We start from the raw sequence: 18,235 nt of genomic DNA, 5'->3' as shown, positions 1-18,235 counted from the left end.
CCAGGCAGGGAAATCGTCACACAAGCAGTCTGAAATAAAATTATACCAGGGTATGGGAAAGGTGGTGTTGGATATGATTGCTTCTGGGAATGATCATTCCTTGAGTCAAGGATCCAGACATTTTTGACTAGGATAATGTATTTACATTAGTTATTTGATGGATCGAAGTCTATATTTACATGTATAAATTAACTTATGATTTCCGTGATTAGTTTAGGAATGAGTTATTTAGAGAAATGAAATGGGGTTTAACATCCTACTGTTCTGCTCCAACTGGGCTAATGAAGACGGGCATATGCCATACAGTCTGCTATGAGGGAAATTTTGCCCTGGCAGCGGCACTATGGCCTACTCTTATATCAAGTTCCAACTGCCAAGGGATCTTTTACGTGCACGCCAATATGTACACAGGACCTCAGTTTCTCGTCCCATCCAAATGACTAGACAGCTGTCCTCGTTAGGCCCTCCATCCTGCACCACTGACAAGGGGAAACCATGTCGGAAAATCCTGATGAACTTTCTCAGCCAATGCAGACACTTGTTTGTGACAATGAGTAGAGTTGTCTGTCCAACGATGCGGGTTTTCTCCAGGTAGTCCAATTTCCTCCCACATCTTAAAAACCCATATGTGCAAGTAAATTATTAAAATAAAATTGTACCATATAATGTTAGTCTTGAACGACCTGACCCCACCTCTCTTAATGTAAGCCCCTTCCTCTCCCCGCCCCCCTTTATCGTTAAATTTTGAAATCTAGCGGGGGTTCTAATCCATTTAAATATTGCCATCCGATGTTCTAGAGAGATGATTATGGACTTGTCATGTTAAAAAATGTCTAAATAATAATTTATATAACATGTAAGGCCCAAAGAAAGATCTGCATTAGACAAATTTAACTGTTGAGTAATGCATCTTTAATGTATAGGAGATGTAATGTTTAAACTTACTACACTTGTGTTCGATTTGTCAAATGAAAGCAAAACAGCATGCTTCATTTAGGGTCCCAATGGGGGGGGGAGGGTTTTCAGTTGTCACCATACACTGTTTTTGATTGATCTACATGTACATGCGAGGTAGGTTTTGTTTAGGGATGTAGAAAACAGGTTACTTCATTTGGGGTCTCAATATTTGCTCCTTTGTGTTCTTACTGTAGTGCATTTGTTGTGCATAAGTAGTGCAGTATATATAGTACTGGTGATCTAATGATGGAGTATAATTAAGTGTGGATCCAGCCCCAACCATCTATGATATAAAAGACAGAGTGAAAAGGGGGTTTAACATCCACTCAACACTAACTAGATCATTTTGGGACTAACACATGGTTCAATTTTATTTCAATAATTCGCTTATGCGTAGGGGTCTTTAGCAGTGGGAGGAAACCAGAGGATCCGGAGAAAACACACAAGCGACCCTACTCCTCGTCATGTACAAGCGGGGAATCGAAACCACGCCACTTGACTCAATAACAGACCTTATGATGCAACACACACGTGTTAACCATTCGCCCCCCTCCTCCTCCCCACATCATATAAAATACAATCACACATCCAATTCTAATATATATTTATTGTATAAAAATGACAATTTATACATTGCACTTTGAACATTAATAAATACAGTTACTTCGTTCTCAATACCTTCTTATAATGTACGACTTCAAGGTACAGATAATAATAATAATAATATAGAAAAGGAGCCCACAAAATCAGAAATTAGAGGGGAGACAACTGTGTAGGCCTAATGACACGCCTATAAAACAAGACATAATACTGTCCAAGCAACATAATCATATATTACAATATATAACTTTGACTAGCTTTTTAATTATGAGCTTTATATTCTCCATGTGAATATTTTATTCATAATCCCCAGAGTTTTCTTTTTTTTAATTATTAAAATTGTGACCCAAAAAGATGATTCATTGCAATTATAAAGAATGAATTATGAAGTTACTGACACCAAGTTTTATGATGTTAAGCTGTTTTTAAACTCTTATCATTTACCCACCTCGAATAAATAAGTTGATATGAATAAAACTCTATGCAAATGCACCCCAAAAATAAAATCAATATTTTTTTTCATTAGATTTATTTGAATGCATAATAAATATTGAATTCTTAATTAATAACAAAATTATATAAAATAAAACATAATTGAAATGATCCTGCTTTGAGGCAAACAACTCTAAGATTGAATGTAATGAAACTAAAAGAGATGGATGTTGTTGAAGACCTATTATTCTATTCATTTCTTTATTTATTATTAAAAGTGAGAATAACATTAAAAGTGACCTTCCTCATTTTATGCACAATCTGATTAAAATACAAATCTATATTTTGTTTCGTTTGTTTTTATACTATCGATGGCCTACACCACATTAAGATCTGACCAGTTGTATTGGGAGGTCGCGTCAGGGGGTCATATGAGCGGCTTTTGACCCTATGACGTCAGACATTGATTAATCAATCATCGTTGACGTTTCTAGTGATTTACCCACAGTTGCATGCATCGCACGCCAAGAAGTCGCCGTAAGAACGCAGGTTATATAACAACTCTTCCAGATTCTAGTGTAGTACAGACAAATAAAACAAAATTTTGAAATATAAGAAACGAAACATGATCTGTGTTTTAACCAGATTGTTTTATACACAACTTGACTCGATAATCCAGTCCTTTCGCTCTGGAAGATTGTAGGATGATTATAACAAGACTAATTGTGGCCCACCATTGCAATACATGTTTACACAAGAAGAGAGATAATTAATATGCAAGAATATTTGGCTATTTACAGTACAATACATACAATGGTTGAAGAAGAGCATGCAATATATCCCGTTTTCGAACTTGTTGATGCATGACGTAATCTTTCATTTTGATGTGCACCAATATTATAATCGCTTGTTTTATACAAAAATCACATTTTACAGAGCATTGAAATTATTGTCACTTCTTGATGAGCATCTAAATACATAACAATAGTCAAATTCATTTAAAATAAGGCTAACAGACATAATAATCCAGTAAGAGTTCCCTCCCTTATACCTTAGAATATAGCCTTCTCAAAAGTTGTATCAAATTTCTTTCTGTTTCTTTTGATCTTTACAATTTGGTTTTTATTCTTAAAAAACAAAGAGAAGAAATAAATCAGTTTTTGTTTTGTTTTTAATTTTTTTGGATGTTTTTTTATTTTAAAAAAAAATCCAACACAAGAGAAAAAAATAAATCATTTTTTGTTTGGTTGGTTCTTAAAATTTTAGAAATTGTTCACCTAAAAAAATAATTAATTAAAAAATAACAAGAGAAGAATTTCAGTGATTCAGATGCTCAACAAGAATTAGTAATGATACTGAATAATAATTTAAAATATAATAAATGCTAATGACTATATACTCTCTACACAAGCCAATTAACTGTCGAGAAATAAATTACATTCATTCTACTATTACTAAATTAAGTCCTGGAAGAAAATCAGATAACAATCATTAAATGTAAAATGGAATGAAATGAAATGGGGTTTAACGTCCTACTGTTCTGCTCCTGCTCCGAACTGGGCTAATGAAGACGGGGAATATGGCATACAATGTGGGAAATTTTGCCTAGATAGCGGCCCTACAGACTACTCTTATATCGATTTGAAACTGCCAGGGGATCTTTTACGTGCATGCCAATGTGTACACATGACCTTGGTTTTTCATCCCATCTGAATGACTAGACAGCTGTCCTTAATCATTTAGTGGGTCTTGACGAATTCCAACTGTCAAAGGTTCACAGGATGTTATTCTATGATAAAGAATCTCTTAAGGGAAGTAAGATCATCATGCTATGTTCTGTATTGGGAGCTGGGCAGTACAATGAGGTCTAGGAGAGAGGTAATATAGGCTATGCCTTTTCCTTAATCCCTTTGTGAATTTCTGATTAGAATATTGTTCAAAAAAATAAAAAATCAAGTGACATCCAGAGTCAAACGAAAGATGTTAAAATGAACTTAGTTTGTTTTACTGATGAAGAGAAAGCCAAGGAGGTTATTGTTGTTTGAAATGAAAATGAAATGGGGTTTAACGTCCTACTGTTCTGCTCCTATACTGGGCTAATGAATACGGGCATACGCCATACAGTGTGCTATGAGGGAAATTTTGCCCGGGCAGCAGCACTATCGCCTACTCTTATATCAAATTCCAACTACCAAGGGATCTTTTACGTGCATTCCAATGTATACACTGGACCTCGGTTTTTCATCTCATCCGAAGGACTAGACAGCTGTCCTTGCCAGGCCCTCCGTTCTGCACCACTGACAAGGGGAAACCACGTCGGAAAATCCAGATGAACTTTCTCGGCCAATGCAGGGATCAAACACCCGACCTCCAGGCTAGCGAGCCAGCGTCTCAACCACCCGACCTCCAGGCTAGCGAGCCAGCGTCTCAACCACCTAGCCACTCAACCACCTAGCCACCGTGGCTCCTATTGTTGTTTGAACCTAACAAGACAGTATAATGACAAAGAAACAGGGTTTAATGTCCACTTGACACAAACTAGGTCATTCCAGGACTAACATACTAACATATGGTACAATTTTATTTCAATAGTTTGCTTGCGCATAGGGTCATAAGCATTGTGAGGAAACTGGGAAGGGCTCGCAGAAAACCTACATAGTTGGGCAGGTGACTCTATGCCTTGTCACACCCAAGCTTTGGAATGAAAGAAAGAAACCATATGCCACTGACTAAATGACAGAGATTTCATATACAACAGTAGGGATCAGTAATATACCCTCCAGGTACAATTAGAGGGAGAGAGAGAGTTAGAAATGGGGTTTAACCTCCACTCGACACAAACTAGGTCATTTCTCACAGCTGACCACAAGGCAAATGACCAAGATGCCAAAGATTCCCAAGGAATTAAAAATGAAATTGTTTTCAAAGAGAGAGAGAGAGAGAGAGAGAGAGAGAGAAATGGGGTTCAACGTAAACTTGACACAAACTAGTCATTTTGGGACTAACATATGGTCCAATTTTATTTCATTAATTTGATTGCGCATAGGGGTCTTTACACTATAACCCGGGTATCATTTAAATCTTTTGTATATAGCACTAATTTCTTTCACATTCGTTTAATATCAAATCTTTGTTTAAAAATTCGTAAAAATCATTTAAAATCACCCCAAATCATCCAATTTGTACTTGTGTCCAGTTTAAAGCTGACTGATTAATTTTGATAATGTGTGTCCATTTGGAGATATTGAACGCTTGTAAACTGGACACTTGTTATCAGAATTTAAACTGGACACAAGTACAAATTACATGATTTTAAACAAGTTTTACGAGATTTTAAACAAAGATTGGATATCGAATGAACGTGAAAGAGAAATTAGTGCTAAATACACAAGATTAAATGATACCCAGGTTACAGTGTTAGCAGTGGGAGGAAAACAGAGGATCCAGAGAAAACCCATGAGGTTGGACAGGCGACCCTACTCCTTGTCACTCGACTCAATGACACGGTAACCACTCTGCCACCCAACTCAGACTAAATGACAGACCTTATGATCTAAAGAATCTGGTAAATTACCTTGTATAGGGAGTATATAGATATATATATGTATAAACATAGACTAAATAACATCTACATGTATATCATTTTAGGCGAGAATCGAGTTGACAAATAATATACACTAAGCCAACTAGTATAATAACAATATCACATGACGATCACATGACAATATAGACAGTACTAATTTAAATCCGTTTAATAATAAATTTTATCTTGGGAGACACCTCAGTCAATTTATTTACTCACACTGTCCTTGAATAAAAGTTTGAAATAGGTCCTCTTTTACAGTTCGAAGATCTCCGTAACAGAACCACATCTTAAATAAGAAAACCTACATTTCCTGAAAACTGAAGAATACTAGACCTAGGTCCTTGATAAAACTGTATCAAATGTAACAAAATAAGCAGTGGTATCAGATGTTCTAGAAGTATAATTTAACGTAATTTGTTCATCCCTTATTAGCACTTTATTAAGTTCTCTGACAAGATAGGTTTTTCAGGAAATCCCAATCAAATCAAATCCAGGGTAACAATGTAACGTTTTCAGGAGATCCCAGGCTAATTTAATCAAGGATAACAAGTAAACAGATTGATTGATGTGAAACCCTAGATGTAATAAAATGTAAACATGGGTAATTAACTAATTTATTAACGAATCATTCAACTAATGAATTGACTAATTGATTCCTTAATTAATAATTTGATCAACTAATTAATAATGTATTTAATCAACTAATCAACGGACTAATCGACTGACTAATCAATTAATTAATTGATCAACTAATCAATTAACAATTTGGTCAACTAATAAGTTAACTAATTAATCAACTAATTGGTTTATTAATTAGCCGATTGATCAACTAATTAATTAACATAAATGATCAAACCAACTACCTGATTAATTAATCAAAAAGAGCAATAAAGATATTATACAACAATATTTCATTATTATAATTATTATGTTCATTGGAATGTTATTAATTTCTTTTATTTCTAAGATTGACGTAAATAGGTAACAAAGTTCACCTAGAAAGAAACGTATTTCTTACTCAGTTCAATTTTTTCCTCAAATTTGTAATGCAGACTTTCTATTCTGGTATATGATATCTCAATTTACCTGTCCATGCTAGCCTGGAAATAAGGCACCTGTGACAGACATTGACAGGCCTACATTCTGGTACAATAGGATCGTTTTTTGTCAAGGTCATGTAAACAGAACTAACGCTAACCCTAACCCTTGCCCAAACCCTTATCCTAACCAACAATCTCGGCAACAATCATGTGCCCTAACCCTATTTACATCTCATGACGATGACAAAGTCTGCAGGTGACCTTAATATTTAGACCAGACCGTTTTGTCCAGCACTGATTTGTATTTTTCTGTGTTTTTTAACTCAGACATTAGCTCAATAGTGCTTGCCATTTTGTCAGGTACAGGTAAACACTTATTTCCAGGTATGTGTCAGGTATGTGTCAGGTATATTTCCAGGTATGTGTCCATGAGATGTCATTCCATCTGATTAAAATACAGATCTATATTTTGTTTCCTTTTCGTTATACTTTTGATGGCCTTACTTAACATGAAGATCTGACCGGTTGTACGGGAAGGTCGCATCAGAGGTTGTACGAACGGCTTTTGACCCTATGACATCAGACATTGATTAATCAAGCGTTGACGTTTCTAGTGGTTTACCCACAGTTCCGTACATCACACTTCAAGAAGTCACCGTAACAGATGGTTTCATTGGCTAATCCCTAACGACATCCAGACCACAGGTTATATAACAACTCTTCCAGATTCTAGTGTAGTAAAGACAAATAAAACAAATTTTGAACTATAAAAAAACCAAACGAAATAGGATCTGTGTTTTAATCAGATTGAGAACTGAGTAAAAATTGAGCTTAGTATGAAACAGGGCCCTTATTCACGAAAACTTAAACTAAGATAAAATCAAAATTTTAAGAAATACTGCAACTTCATTGGATATATGCAAATTGATTTTACTGGTCAACTAATCGAATTGCAGTATTTCTTAAAATTTCGATTTTATCTTAGTTTAAGTTTTCGTGAATAAGGGCCCTGAAAGTTAATTGACTTTCAGGGCTGATCGATAAAGTTTTTGAAGTCTGTTTACAAGAACAGCTGATTGGGATTATGCTAGTTTCGGGTCCAGTTGAAGAAATTGTCTCTAATAATAAAACTACAGAATGATCAGAATAAAACCAACTTTTTAAAAGTATAACAGAATCACAAGGGGCTTGATGTAATTGTTCTATGCTCTTAACATGAATTGTTCCTGTGAACAGGATCAAATAAACAGCATATATTGTCAATCGAACAACGACGATGATACCAGGCTGCCAAATAGAGCATAATGTATGGACAGATCAACAGTTTTATTCTAAATTTATAAATGCGAAAGGTTCGGGAACAGGGGGAGGGGGAGAGGGGGGGAAGATGATATAAAATAGGATCTTATAACGACTAGTGTGTTATATATGTATAACGACTAGTGTGTTATATATGTATAACGACTAGTGTGTTATATATGTATAACGACTAGTGTGCTATATATGTATAACGACTAGTGTGCTATATATGTATAACGACTAGTGTGTTATATATGTATATGATGCAGGATTTGAATCTGGGCTAAATTTTGTAAAGACCAAATGGATCGATACCAGAATGTTCTTGATTTGTTTTCCTAACAAAATAAACCAAGTCTAGTGTTTGACTTTAAAAGACTGCTTTTACAAACTAATATAGCAAATCGGGGTTCATAACAATTTCATTGAATATGCTGGGCAGTATTTAAGAAAAAAACGTGAATTATTATTATTTTCAGAACTCTGACAGACCAAGATGGCAGTATAAAATTTTTCAATACTATAACGAGTTGTTAAACATCAATTAGAAATAAAATTTCAATACAAAATTGTAACAGCATTAGTGACAGACTATTTCTTAATGGTTGAATGAATTGAAGATTTTATAGTTATTTTATTAATTTTATGAACTTAGATTAATAAAGATGGCAATATAAAATCAATGTTCTATAAATTATTAAGTAGATTTAAGATGATAACCTAATGATACTGGGTTACTGGGCTATAAGAGGCATGATAATCAAGTATGACTAGTACATGTTGTGTCGGGTTAAAAGAGCCATGATGATCAAGTACGACTAAAATGTTCTGTCTACTTGTTGACTTAAAGGCATGTGTCTATAGTTGTTGGATTAAAAGAGACATGATGATCAAGTATGATGAGTACATGATGTAGTTGTTGGGTGAAAGAGGCATGATGATCAAGTAGGTATGACTAGTACATGTCATCTAGTTGTTGAGTGAAAGCGGCATGATGATCAAGTATGACTAGTACATGGTGTGTTAGGTGAAAAGAGACATGATGATCAAGTATAAATAGTATCAGTAAAAAATATATTCTACAGTGCTTTTTTGGTTTCAATATGTCATAAAAATCTTTTAACCCTTTAGCACTTTCATACTAGTATATATCCCTACAAAGACCTCCTGGAACATATGTAAGCCTACATGTAGGTCTTACCTATTCTTATAAAAAAATGAAATGGGGTTTAACGTCCTACTGTTCTGTTCCGATTGGGCTAATGAAGACGGAAATACACCATACAGTGTGCTATGAGCGCAATTTTACCTGGGCAGCGGCACTATGGCCTACTCTTATATCTAATTCCAACTGCCAATGTGTCCCATCCGAACAACTAGACAGCTGTCCTTGTCAGGCCCTCGAATACGAACTGATACCAAAACCCCTCCAAGCGATCGTATGATATGACAATCAAATAAGAACTGATACCAAAAGAGCACCGTAAACTGGTTACAACTAAAAATACTATAATAATAATAATAATCAAGGAATAGAACTTTACAAGGTTGACCTCCATGTCATAGGTATAATTCTACTGTACAGCTGCCTTCACAATGCATGTTGGGTTTATAGTGGACAAATTTAGAGCCGCTAAACGTCATTTCAGGGCTTTTGAGTCCCTTTCAAACTTGGAAAGAACTTATATAGGCCTTGTTTGTTGTTCAATCCTTTTCAAAAGAATTAAATATTGTTTAAACTAAACAATATGGTGACAGTCAAATCTCTAAAAGAAATATCTGTTCAAAAATCATGCAATTCCGTGCAGCATTTACAAAGATAAAATTTAAAATTTTGCCACATTCAGCCTCCTCTGTTTAAAAAAGCCAGCTCCATCACAAATCTTTTGATGGGCCTCTTTTTAATCCAATTGAATCCAAGTTTTGCAAATGGCGATCAGCGGCTTTAATTAAGGCTATCAATAATTATGCCTTTGCAACTTTAATTTAGTCGTGAATTATATAACAAGTATTTTTCTCTAAACATTATTCGGTTTTTTTTACAAACAATATACTGAAATTAGACTTCATCCAGACTCTTTTTCATGGCTTTATATAGATAGAAACAATTCGTAATTCTACTTTTACTTTCTAAAATCAGCCAATAAAAAGGCATAAATGAAAATATAGCCTGTAATAGATGTATTATTTTCAGAAGAAGATTTAATTATCTAATCCTCCTGAGCAGGGCTTTCAAAGAAAGAGAATTTTGAGCATTATCTCAATTTTTAAATATATAGCTTTATGTATTTTTACACATAAAAACTATAATATTAAAGATACATTATGTAAGATTTAGATAAAGAGCTAGCCATTCTTGCTATAATAGTTCGGAAATAGATAATGTAAAATGAATAATTTGAAAATTTCATTTAAATTACTCTATTGTGAGCGAAGATATAAGCCTTTGGAGGTTTGACAAGACATGTGCAATAATTTCAACCAGCCTACTGGTTGTTCGAAGCTAAGTCTCGCTCCTCCATTTTTAGCTTAAATCAAAAAATAGCTGAAATGTTCTAATCTATTTAATATCGGAGAAATCCGATGCCATCGAGAGTTGATTATGGCCAGGATAAGTTAATTAATGTCTAATTAATAATTTAGATAACATTTCAGGCCTAAAGAAAGACCTGCAATAGGCAGATTTAGCTCTGACATGCATAATGTATGTTTTAAATGTAAATTTAAATTCTTTGAATTTTACAATCCATTTCCATGACAGTCAAGTTGTGACCGATAAAAACAAGTTAAATGAGAGCCCTGCCTTAGATGTATTATCCAGTCCAAAATTACGTTGTTTTAATTCACATATTCCTCTAAGAGACTTCACTCAATAACTTGCCGATTAACTGTCTGTCTTAATCACTTAAGGTAGCTCTGTCAACTTATAAAATTAAGGTTAAATAATGAGTTTAATTACGAAAAAAGATCATAATACTCTTAATCTCTAACCCTGTTAAAAGAATATTTTAATAGGAATATATGTGAATTAAAACAACTGTAATTTTGGACTGGTATAATATCTAATAACTGGATAGAGCCATAAATTATTACACATACTAATGGAAGAACAATTACTGATTTATTTGGACGATGTTTTGAAGTGTTATCTCTCTATGTTTTCGAGCAAGTTTCATGAAATATCGCCCAAATACCTGAGTAATTGTTATTAATTTTAAGACCTTTGTCTTATTACGTCTACTATATTCTATATGAAAATTGAACATGGGTAGAGAATTAAATCAGCTGCCTTTGCCATTGTATATATATAAATAACTTTCAACTCAATTTCAAAATTGACATCAAAGCCGGACTGTCCGTCATCTTCATGGACCAGACACTAATGTAGGTTTACTCAGACGTAAGATCAGCCAGGCAGTGTACATTTAATTTCATGCGATATTTTTCACTAAGTCACACAATGGTTTCATTTCAGCATCGAATTTGCCCTAATAAATAAACATTACGAAGTTTGCTCATTCAGTTTAAAATAATACAGAAATCATAAAAACATGGAATGTTTAACATTCTCAAAATGTCCTGTGGAATGCTGCAAAAATAAGTAGATTCAAAGGGTTTGAATAATCCTCAAAGATATCATCAGAACCATTAATGTTCATCTCTTGTTTCAAAATTTCACTTCCTAATATTCATCCTCAATCAGTTCAAATACAAAATAACAAATATCAATCTTGCAAATAACGACATCTCCTTAAAAATGAGATTCTTCTTTTCAGATCTGTGTACTTGAAGCCAAACACATGTATGGTTAATCCGGATGTACTCGCATTTATGTGTAATAAGAACCCAAACACATGTATGAGTATTCCAGACCCAAACACATGTACGGGTAATCCGGACCCAAACAAATGTATGAGTAATCCGGACCAAAACACATGTACGAGTAATCTGGACTCAAATACATGTACGGGTAGTCCGGACCCACATACATGTTCATGTAATCTAAACCAAAACACATACATGGGCAATCCGGACCCAAATACATGCATGTATAATAATCCAGATCCAAACTAAATCCGGATGATCCATACAATGAAATAATATCGCTTCTTAGTCAATTCAAAAAACCATCAATGATCCGAGAGACGCACAATTAAAATGTTAGTTATTAAAGAACAACACGAAAAAAAAAAGTCTAAAAGTTTGTGTTTGAAAGTTTTGCATTGACGTGCATTGCACCTGTAGTATTACCATACAATAACGATGATATAGTCTACTTTAAGTCAAATAACATACAATAATAAAAACTCCATATTTCTACTACATCTAAAATATTGGGGTTAAGTTTTGCTGGTGTTTCAAACGACGACACATCTTTCGGTTTCCATTTTCAAAAAACAAAGCAGAATCTGAATTCTTTCACGTTTATTTTTCTTTTATGACTTCTCAACACCAATATCTCCTACAGCCTTAACGTAACACTTTCATGTCATTAGCCAGTGTATCTAAACATTCTGATGCTATCTGATTTTGTTTTCTTTACAATTCTTTCATGGTTTTTTTCTTCTATGATTTCTGACACCAAAATGTAATGCTTTCATACCATTAGCCAGTGTACATGTATCTAAAAGTCTGATGCTACATGATTTAGTTTTCCTAATTAAAAGTTAAATAATCAAGATATGGTTTGAAAAACACAAAGAATAAACGACGAAGTGGTCATATAGATTTTCAGATATAAATATCCGGCCAGATGAACAGTGACATGAATGATTGGTTATATTCCCATTACTTCGAACTGACATCAAACTCCTAAATAGTTCATTTAATTTAGTAACTGTAAAATCCCTACATATGTCAGGCTGGCGAAAAGTCTGAAGCAAGAGTCTGGCTGTTTCTATACCCTCCACATTTGTCACCAAGAGTCGATGCTTTATTTTGCACTTCCGTTACCCACAGTTGTTGCACGGTTACGAAAACCACGCCTCCCCTACATCCTCCGTATCCGTACGCACACAGTTTAAGACACTATATTTAAAGCGGAGTAGTGTTTATTACACCACCTTACAATCAGACGATACCACACACAACGCAACACCAGCGCAATCTAACCATACTTTCAAATACAAAAAAGCTATCATCACACACGGTCACCAATCACTAAGAAACAGTAAAAAATATTTTCCTTTATAAAATGGGAAATTTTGGCATGTGTTTTATTTTAAGCAGTATTTTTTTCTTCTTCCACAGATCTATTAGTTAATTTGTTTTCACAAATGAGACGTTTTACGTTAGAATAAAACGATTTTTAAAACGTTAAATCTATTCTAACTATTTGAGGATTAAGAAAACTTGCTTCCACAGCATGAAGTTTATGATGAGAGATGAAATCAGTTTGTATGAATATGGCACAATGAAAAAGATTTGTGAGTGTCTAGGCTATGATCCAGTCTTTAATAAGGAATTTTGATATTTTTATCGTGTATACTCTGTAAGGTATCATGAATAAAACATACTGAATACGACTTGTGATGCCTCCATATTGCACTTTTACTCCCGTTTTTGAAGATCTTATTAACTGTTGGGTATCGTATTATTAACGAGTAGCTATTCCTTTGTTGTACTGAGACGCTAGGCCTTAATTATATAATCACTGTTTTACTTACTAGATATGGTAATGTCATATACCAAATATGGGCTGCCAGTGAACACAAAACAACGCTGAAATGCTTAAGAAAAGCCACAGTATAATATCATAGCAAGTATCGCAAAAAAGATTGGTATAATTGTGACACAAATGACACTTTTTGAAAAAGTTAGCAAATGCCACAATAGAAGTTTATGCACCAATTAGATAAAAATGTTTTTTCCCCCCCGCGATATTCACACTATGGTAAAATCCTCGGTGTAGCCTTTATCTTTCTTACGACTTTCTTTGTCTTTTTCCGAACCTTCTTCTTCTGGTAAAGGTCGATAATGTCTGAAAGCAGGAAAAATTCAATTCAGGATGAGTTAAATCATTTACCCCAATATCAATCATTAGCCCCGATACCAATACATTTAGCCCGATACCAATCATTCACACGGATACCAATACATTTAGGCTGATATCAATCATTTGCCCCGATACCAATTATTTAGCATGATGCCAATCATTCACCACAATACATTTACCCCAATACCAACAATCATTTACCCAAACAGCTAATTTAATAACACTGTTTAATGAACCACTGAATATAGAGACAGTAAGAACTATGAATATTAACTATACTACAAATAAGGAATATGGTTTAACATCTTTTCAACTCAATATTTTGGTCATTTTGAGACTAACACACAATTATTTGGTCTAAAGCTGCAATGCTAGGAAGGAAATGAAATGAAATGGGGTTTAACGTCCTACTGTTCTGCTCCTACTGGGCTAATGAAGATGGGCATACGCCATGCAGTGTGGTATGAGGGAAATTTTGCTGGACAGCGGCACTATGGCCTACTCTTTATTTCGAATTCCAACTGCCAAGGGTTGTTTTATGTGTACGCCGATGTGTACACAAGACCTCAGTTTTTCATTCCATCCGAATGACTATACATTGTCCATTGCCAGGCCCTCTGTTCTACACCACTGACAAAAGGGAAACCACCCCGGCAAATCCCGGGGATCAAACATGTGACCTCCAGGTTAGCGAGCCAACGTCCTACTCACTGAACCACCTTGGCTCCCTGCTAGGAAGGAGAACTTTACCCAAACAGCAAAGTGTCTGTCTACTCTTCATCACATTCCAATTGTCAGTTACGTTATGTATCATACTATACGCGTGTGATAATGCTATTTATAGTATAGGAAGTGATGTCATGCTACTACCTCCATTGTAGAGACTACATGCCCATCTCATCGTTCTCTTTTTTTAGCCACCATTATGTAGAGAGAAAAATGAAGTTTAACGTCCACTCAACACAAACTAGGTCAATTCGGGACTAACATCTGGTTCAATTTTAATTCAATAATTTGCTTGCACGTAGGGGTCTTTAGCAGTGGGGGGAAAGCGGAGGACCACGAGGTTGGAGAGATGACCCTACTCCTTGTCACGTTCAAACGGGGAATCGAAGCCACACCAGTTGACTCAATGACAGACCTGATACAGCAAGCACACTAACCATTCAGCCATCCTCCTCCTCCCCCCCTCCGATTGACTCAATGACAGTTTACCCAATGCCAGCCTTATGATACATCGAGCACGCGCTAACCATTCGGCCATTCCCCCCCCCCCAACCATTATAACAAGTTACCGTGACATTACTGTAAATCAAGAAATATACAACCAATCGAACTGTTTGTTTTTTTATACCTGTCTATTAAGCTGACGTGTTCATCTTCTTCAGCAGGACTAGTTAACGCTGGTTGTGCGAGAGCAAGTACTAACGGCTTACTTTCATCTGTACCAGGTGTTTGTAGACTCACATCATACTTAGTTTTAGCGTGGGGTGTACCACGTCCACCTACAAAACAAATATTACACATTAAGATACATTCCCACAAAAGTATTTATTGGATAGTAATGTACATGTTCTCATATACGTAAAATATCCCTTGGCAGTTGGGAGTCGACATAAGAGTAGGCCATAGCACCGTTGTCTGGACAAAAATTCCCCCATTACACACTGCATGGCGTATGCCCGTCTTCATCAGCCGGGTAGGAGCAGAAAAGTAGGACGTTAAACTCGATTTCATTTCATTTCATTGCTATTCAACCAATCTGATTAAAATACAGATTTATATCTCGTTCGATTTTTTATACTTTTGATGGCCTCTACTACATGAAGATCTGACCACTTGTACTGGGAGGTCGCGTGAGAAGTCATACGAGCGGCTTTTGACCCTATGAAATCAGACATTTGATTAACCAATCAGCATTGATGTTTCCAGTAGGATACCCATAGGTCTATGCATCACACGCCAAGAACTCGCTACAACGAACCATTTCATATTGGCTAATCACTCACATCACCCAGAACGCAGGTTATATAACAAACTCTTTCAGATCCTAGTGTAGTAAAGATAAGTAAAACAAAATTTTGAACTATTTAAAAACAAAATGAAATATGATCTGTGTAATAATCAGATTGCTATTCAGCAGACTCACGTGGTTTTGGTTCTCTCCTTCGACTACCTAAATCTGTATCTGTATAGCCGTAACTATCACACGGGTAGGAGAGATAAGCCTCTGATGGACTATTTGATCTTGGGGATTCTCTTCCACCAAATGTATATGTGACCTCTTCACTACTAGTTGTACTAGTGCGACTATGAGCCCTGGAAAAAAAAAATATAATAATAATGATTCTTATATTGTGCTAAACTCCTGAATAAAATGTCCGTTCAAAGCGCTAACAAAAAAAGTTTATCTGTGAGGACTGTCAAACAGATAGGTCTTTAAACGTGATTTAAATGTTGTTAATGACGGGGCAGATTTGAGATATACAGGTAGTGAATTCCACTGTGATTTCCAAGGACTTGAATCCAAATGATTTCAATTAGCAAGGTATCAATCAACCAAGTCCACAAGCAGAAAGATGTTAACAAATGTTTGGAGCCGAGTGTCAAATCATATTCAGCCAGTACAGGACAAGAACAACTCATTGTTAAATTTGGAATTGTAACTGACAGAACAAGATTACAGTATTTAGTAGCTAAGAAACAACTGCATCGTTCAATGGCTATTCTAGATGATGCTTGGAATATCCACAGCCAGAAAGATATAAACAAATGTTTGGAGTGGAGAGTTAAATCCTATTCATATACCCAATAAATGGTACACTTGAGCTGTTAAAATTATAAAATGCAAAAATAGTCACAGCTGAACAGGAGACCGGAGACCCCTGAGTCTGGCCTTGGAATTTGTTCAAAGGCTGACTGTAAATGATGCTACATCCTGATGTTTCTAGTTTATGCACAGATTTAGAGTGTGACAATCTTATCCATTCATCAAAGACGACTTAAATTCAAGATTACAAGGACTCCCGAACCATGTGAGATCACAGGGGCCTCCGAGTCTATCATACTAGCAAGCTCCTGCTACGTCCTTCCCTGAATAGTCAAAAAAAAAAACCTACCTAGGAATAAATGTAGTACCAAGTGAACGTTTTGATATAATTTGTGGTTTTTGTTTGCTGCGTCTGCCACGTATTGTACGTCTGGGTGGAGAATGATCTGCGAGTTCAGTTCCCTCGCATTCTGTTGTATCACTCTCCATTTCTTTACGATGCTGCCTTCTACGTTTTTCTGGAAATCAAAAAAGAAATTTTTTAAATCATCATCATAATAAAACTTTGCTTGATAAATGAATAATAATAAAAGTTTTATATTAATTAAAAGCCTGTCTGGAAATTACAAAAAAATATGGCCAATAATTCTAACATAAACATTTGTTAGATAATGAAAGGAAATTTTTAATTTATCAAAAGCCCTTAAAAAAAGTTATGCTAGTTTTGTCTGCTTAGTCTATGAAAATTAGTGCTGAGTATTACCACTACAGTGACAATACGATACATAATGAAATTCAGGTACTACGATATGATTCATAACCAGGTCAATATTTACCAAGAAAACAACAGGATAAATGAATAATTGATATTTTTATTCCTGCCGATATTGAAGAAATAAAACTGCTTTATATCACAGTATTGATTCAATATCAGAATAAGGACCAAAACAATTGAAGAGTTTTTGTGTATCTAGTGATAATGTGTGACATGGATAATTAAGAGTGACAGGTTACTTACCGAAGCGACAAAAATACCAAAAAAACATAAAAAAAGATTCAGTGTCTCCCGATTCAATACGCAAATGGTTCTGTAGATACAAATGACCTAACATGAGTTTATAACACAATATAAACCAAATGAGTCAGAGTAATATGAGCCACAGTGGTTCAGCTGGGAGTAAGGTTCTGGCTCACTTTGCCTTATTAGTGGTGTGGGATGGAGGGCCTGGCAAGGAATAGTATCTAGCTGTTTGGATTGGATGATCAACTACACATCATGTTGCAACATATGGTTCAATTTAATTTCAATAATTGACTTGCATGTAGGGATCTTTAGTAGTGAGAGGTAACCAGAGGACCCGGAGAAAACCCACAAGGTTTTACAGACGACCATACTCCTTGTCACGTACAACCGGGGAATCGAAATCATACCAGTTGTCTCAATGACAGAACTTATGATACAGCGCCCACACGCTAACCATTCGGCCATCCAATGCCCCAGAGTCAACATAGAAAGAACACTCAGACTTGGCAATGATGTAATGTGACTATTGTGA

The 18,235-nt window shown here is 35.2% G+C and overlaps 1 protein-coding gene and 1 long non-coding RNA gene across 2 annotated transcripts in view; both read right to left on the bottom strand.

Annotated features, from left to right (window-relative positions):
• Positions 1–1,549: 1,549 nt before the first annotated feature.
• Positions 1,550–7,565, bottom strand: LOC126831029 (uncharacterized). The gene is made up of 2 exons (XR_007684102.2): positions 4,394–7,565; positions 1,550–4,357 (listed from the first exon to the last, which is right to left on the bottom strand). It is a non-coding gene; the product is annotated as an uncharacterized LOC126831029 (long non-coding RNA).
• Positions 7,566–13,355: 5,790 nt separating this feature from the next.
• Positions 13,356–18,235, bottom strand: part of LOC126830571 (cell adhesion molecule DSCAM) — a 53,182-nt gene continuing 48,302 nt past the window's right edge. Inside the window, exons 15-18 of the mRNA XM_056102817.1 lie at positions 17,029–17,197; positions 16,059–16,228; positions 15,264–15,414; positions 13,356–13,894 (exon numbers count right to left, since the gene is read on the bottom strand). Coding sequence (XP_055958792.1) covers positions 13,798–13,894; positions 15,264–15,414; positions 16,059–16,228; positions 17,029–17,197 — 587 coding nt within the window. The 3' untranslated portion in view covers positions 13,356–13,797. The remainder of the gene's footprint in view (positions 13,895–15,263; positions 15,415–16,058; positions 16,229–17,028; positions 17,198–18,235) is intronic.

The sequence above is a fragment of the Patella vulgata genome, chromosome 8 (genome assembly GCF_932274485.2).
Source record: "Patella vulgata chromosome 8, xgPatVulg1.2, whole genome shotgun sequence".
Taxonomy (NCBI): domain Eukaryota; kingdom Metazoa; phylum Mollusca; class Gastropoda; family Patellidae; genus Patella; species Patella vulgata.
The sequence above is the reverse complement of the archived record's forward strand: the minus strand, read 5'-3'. Positions and strand labels throughout refer to the sequence as shown.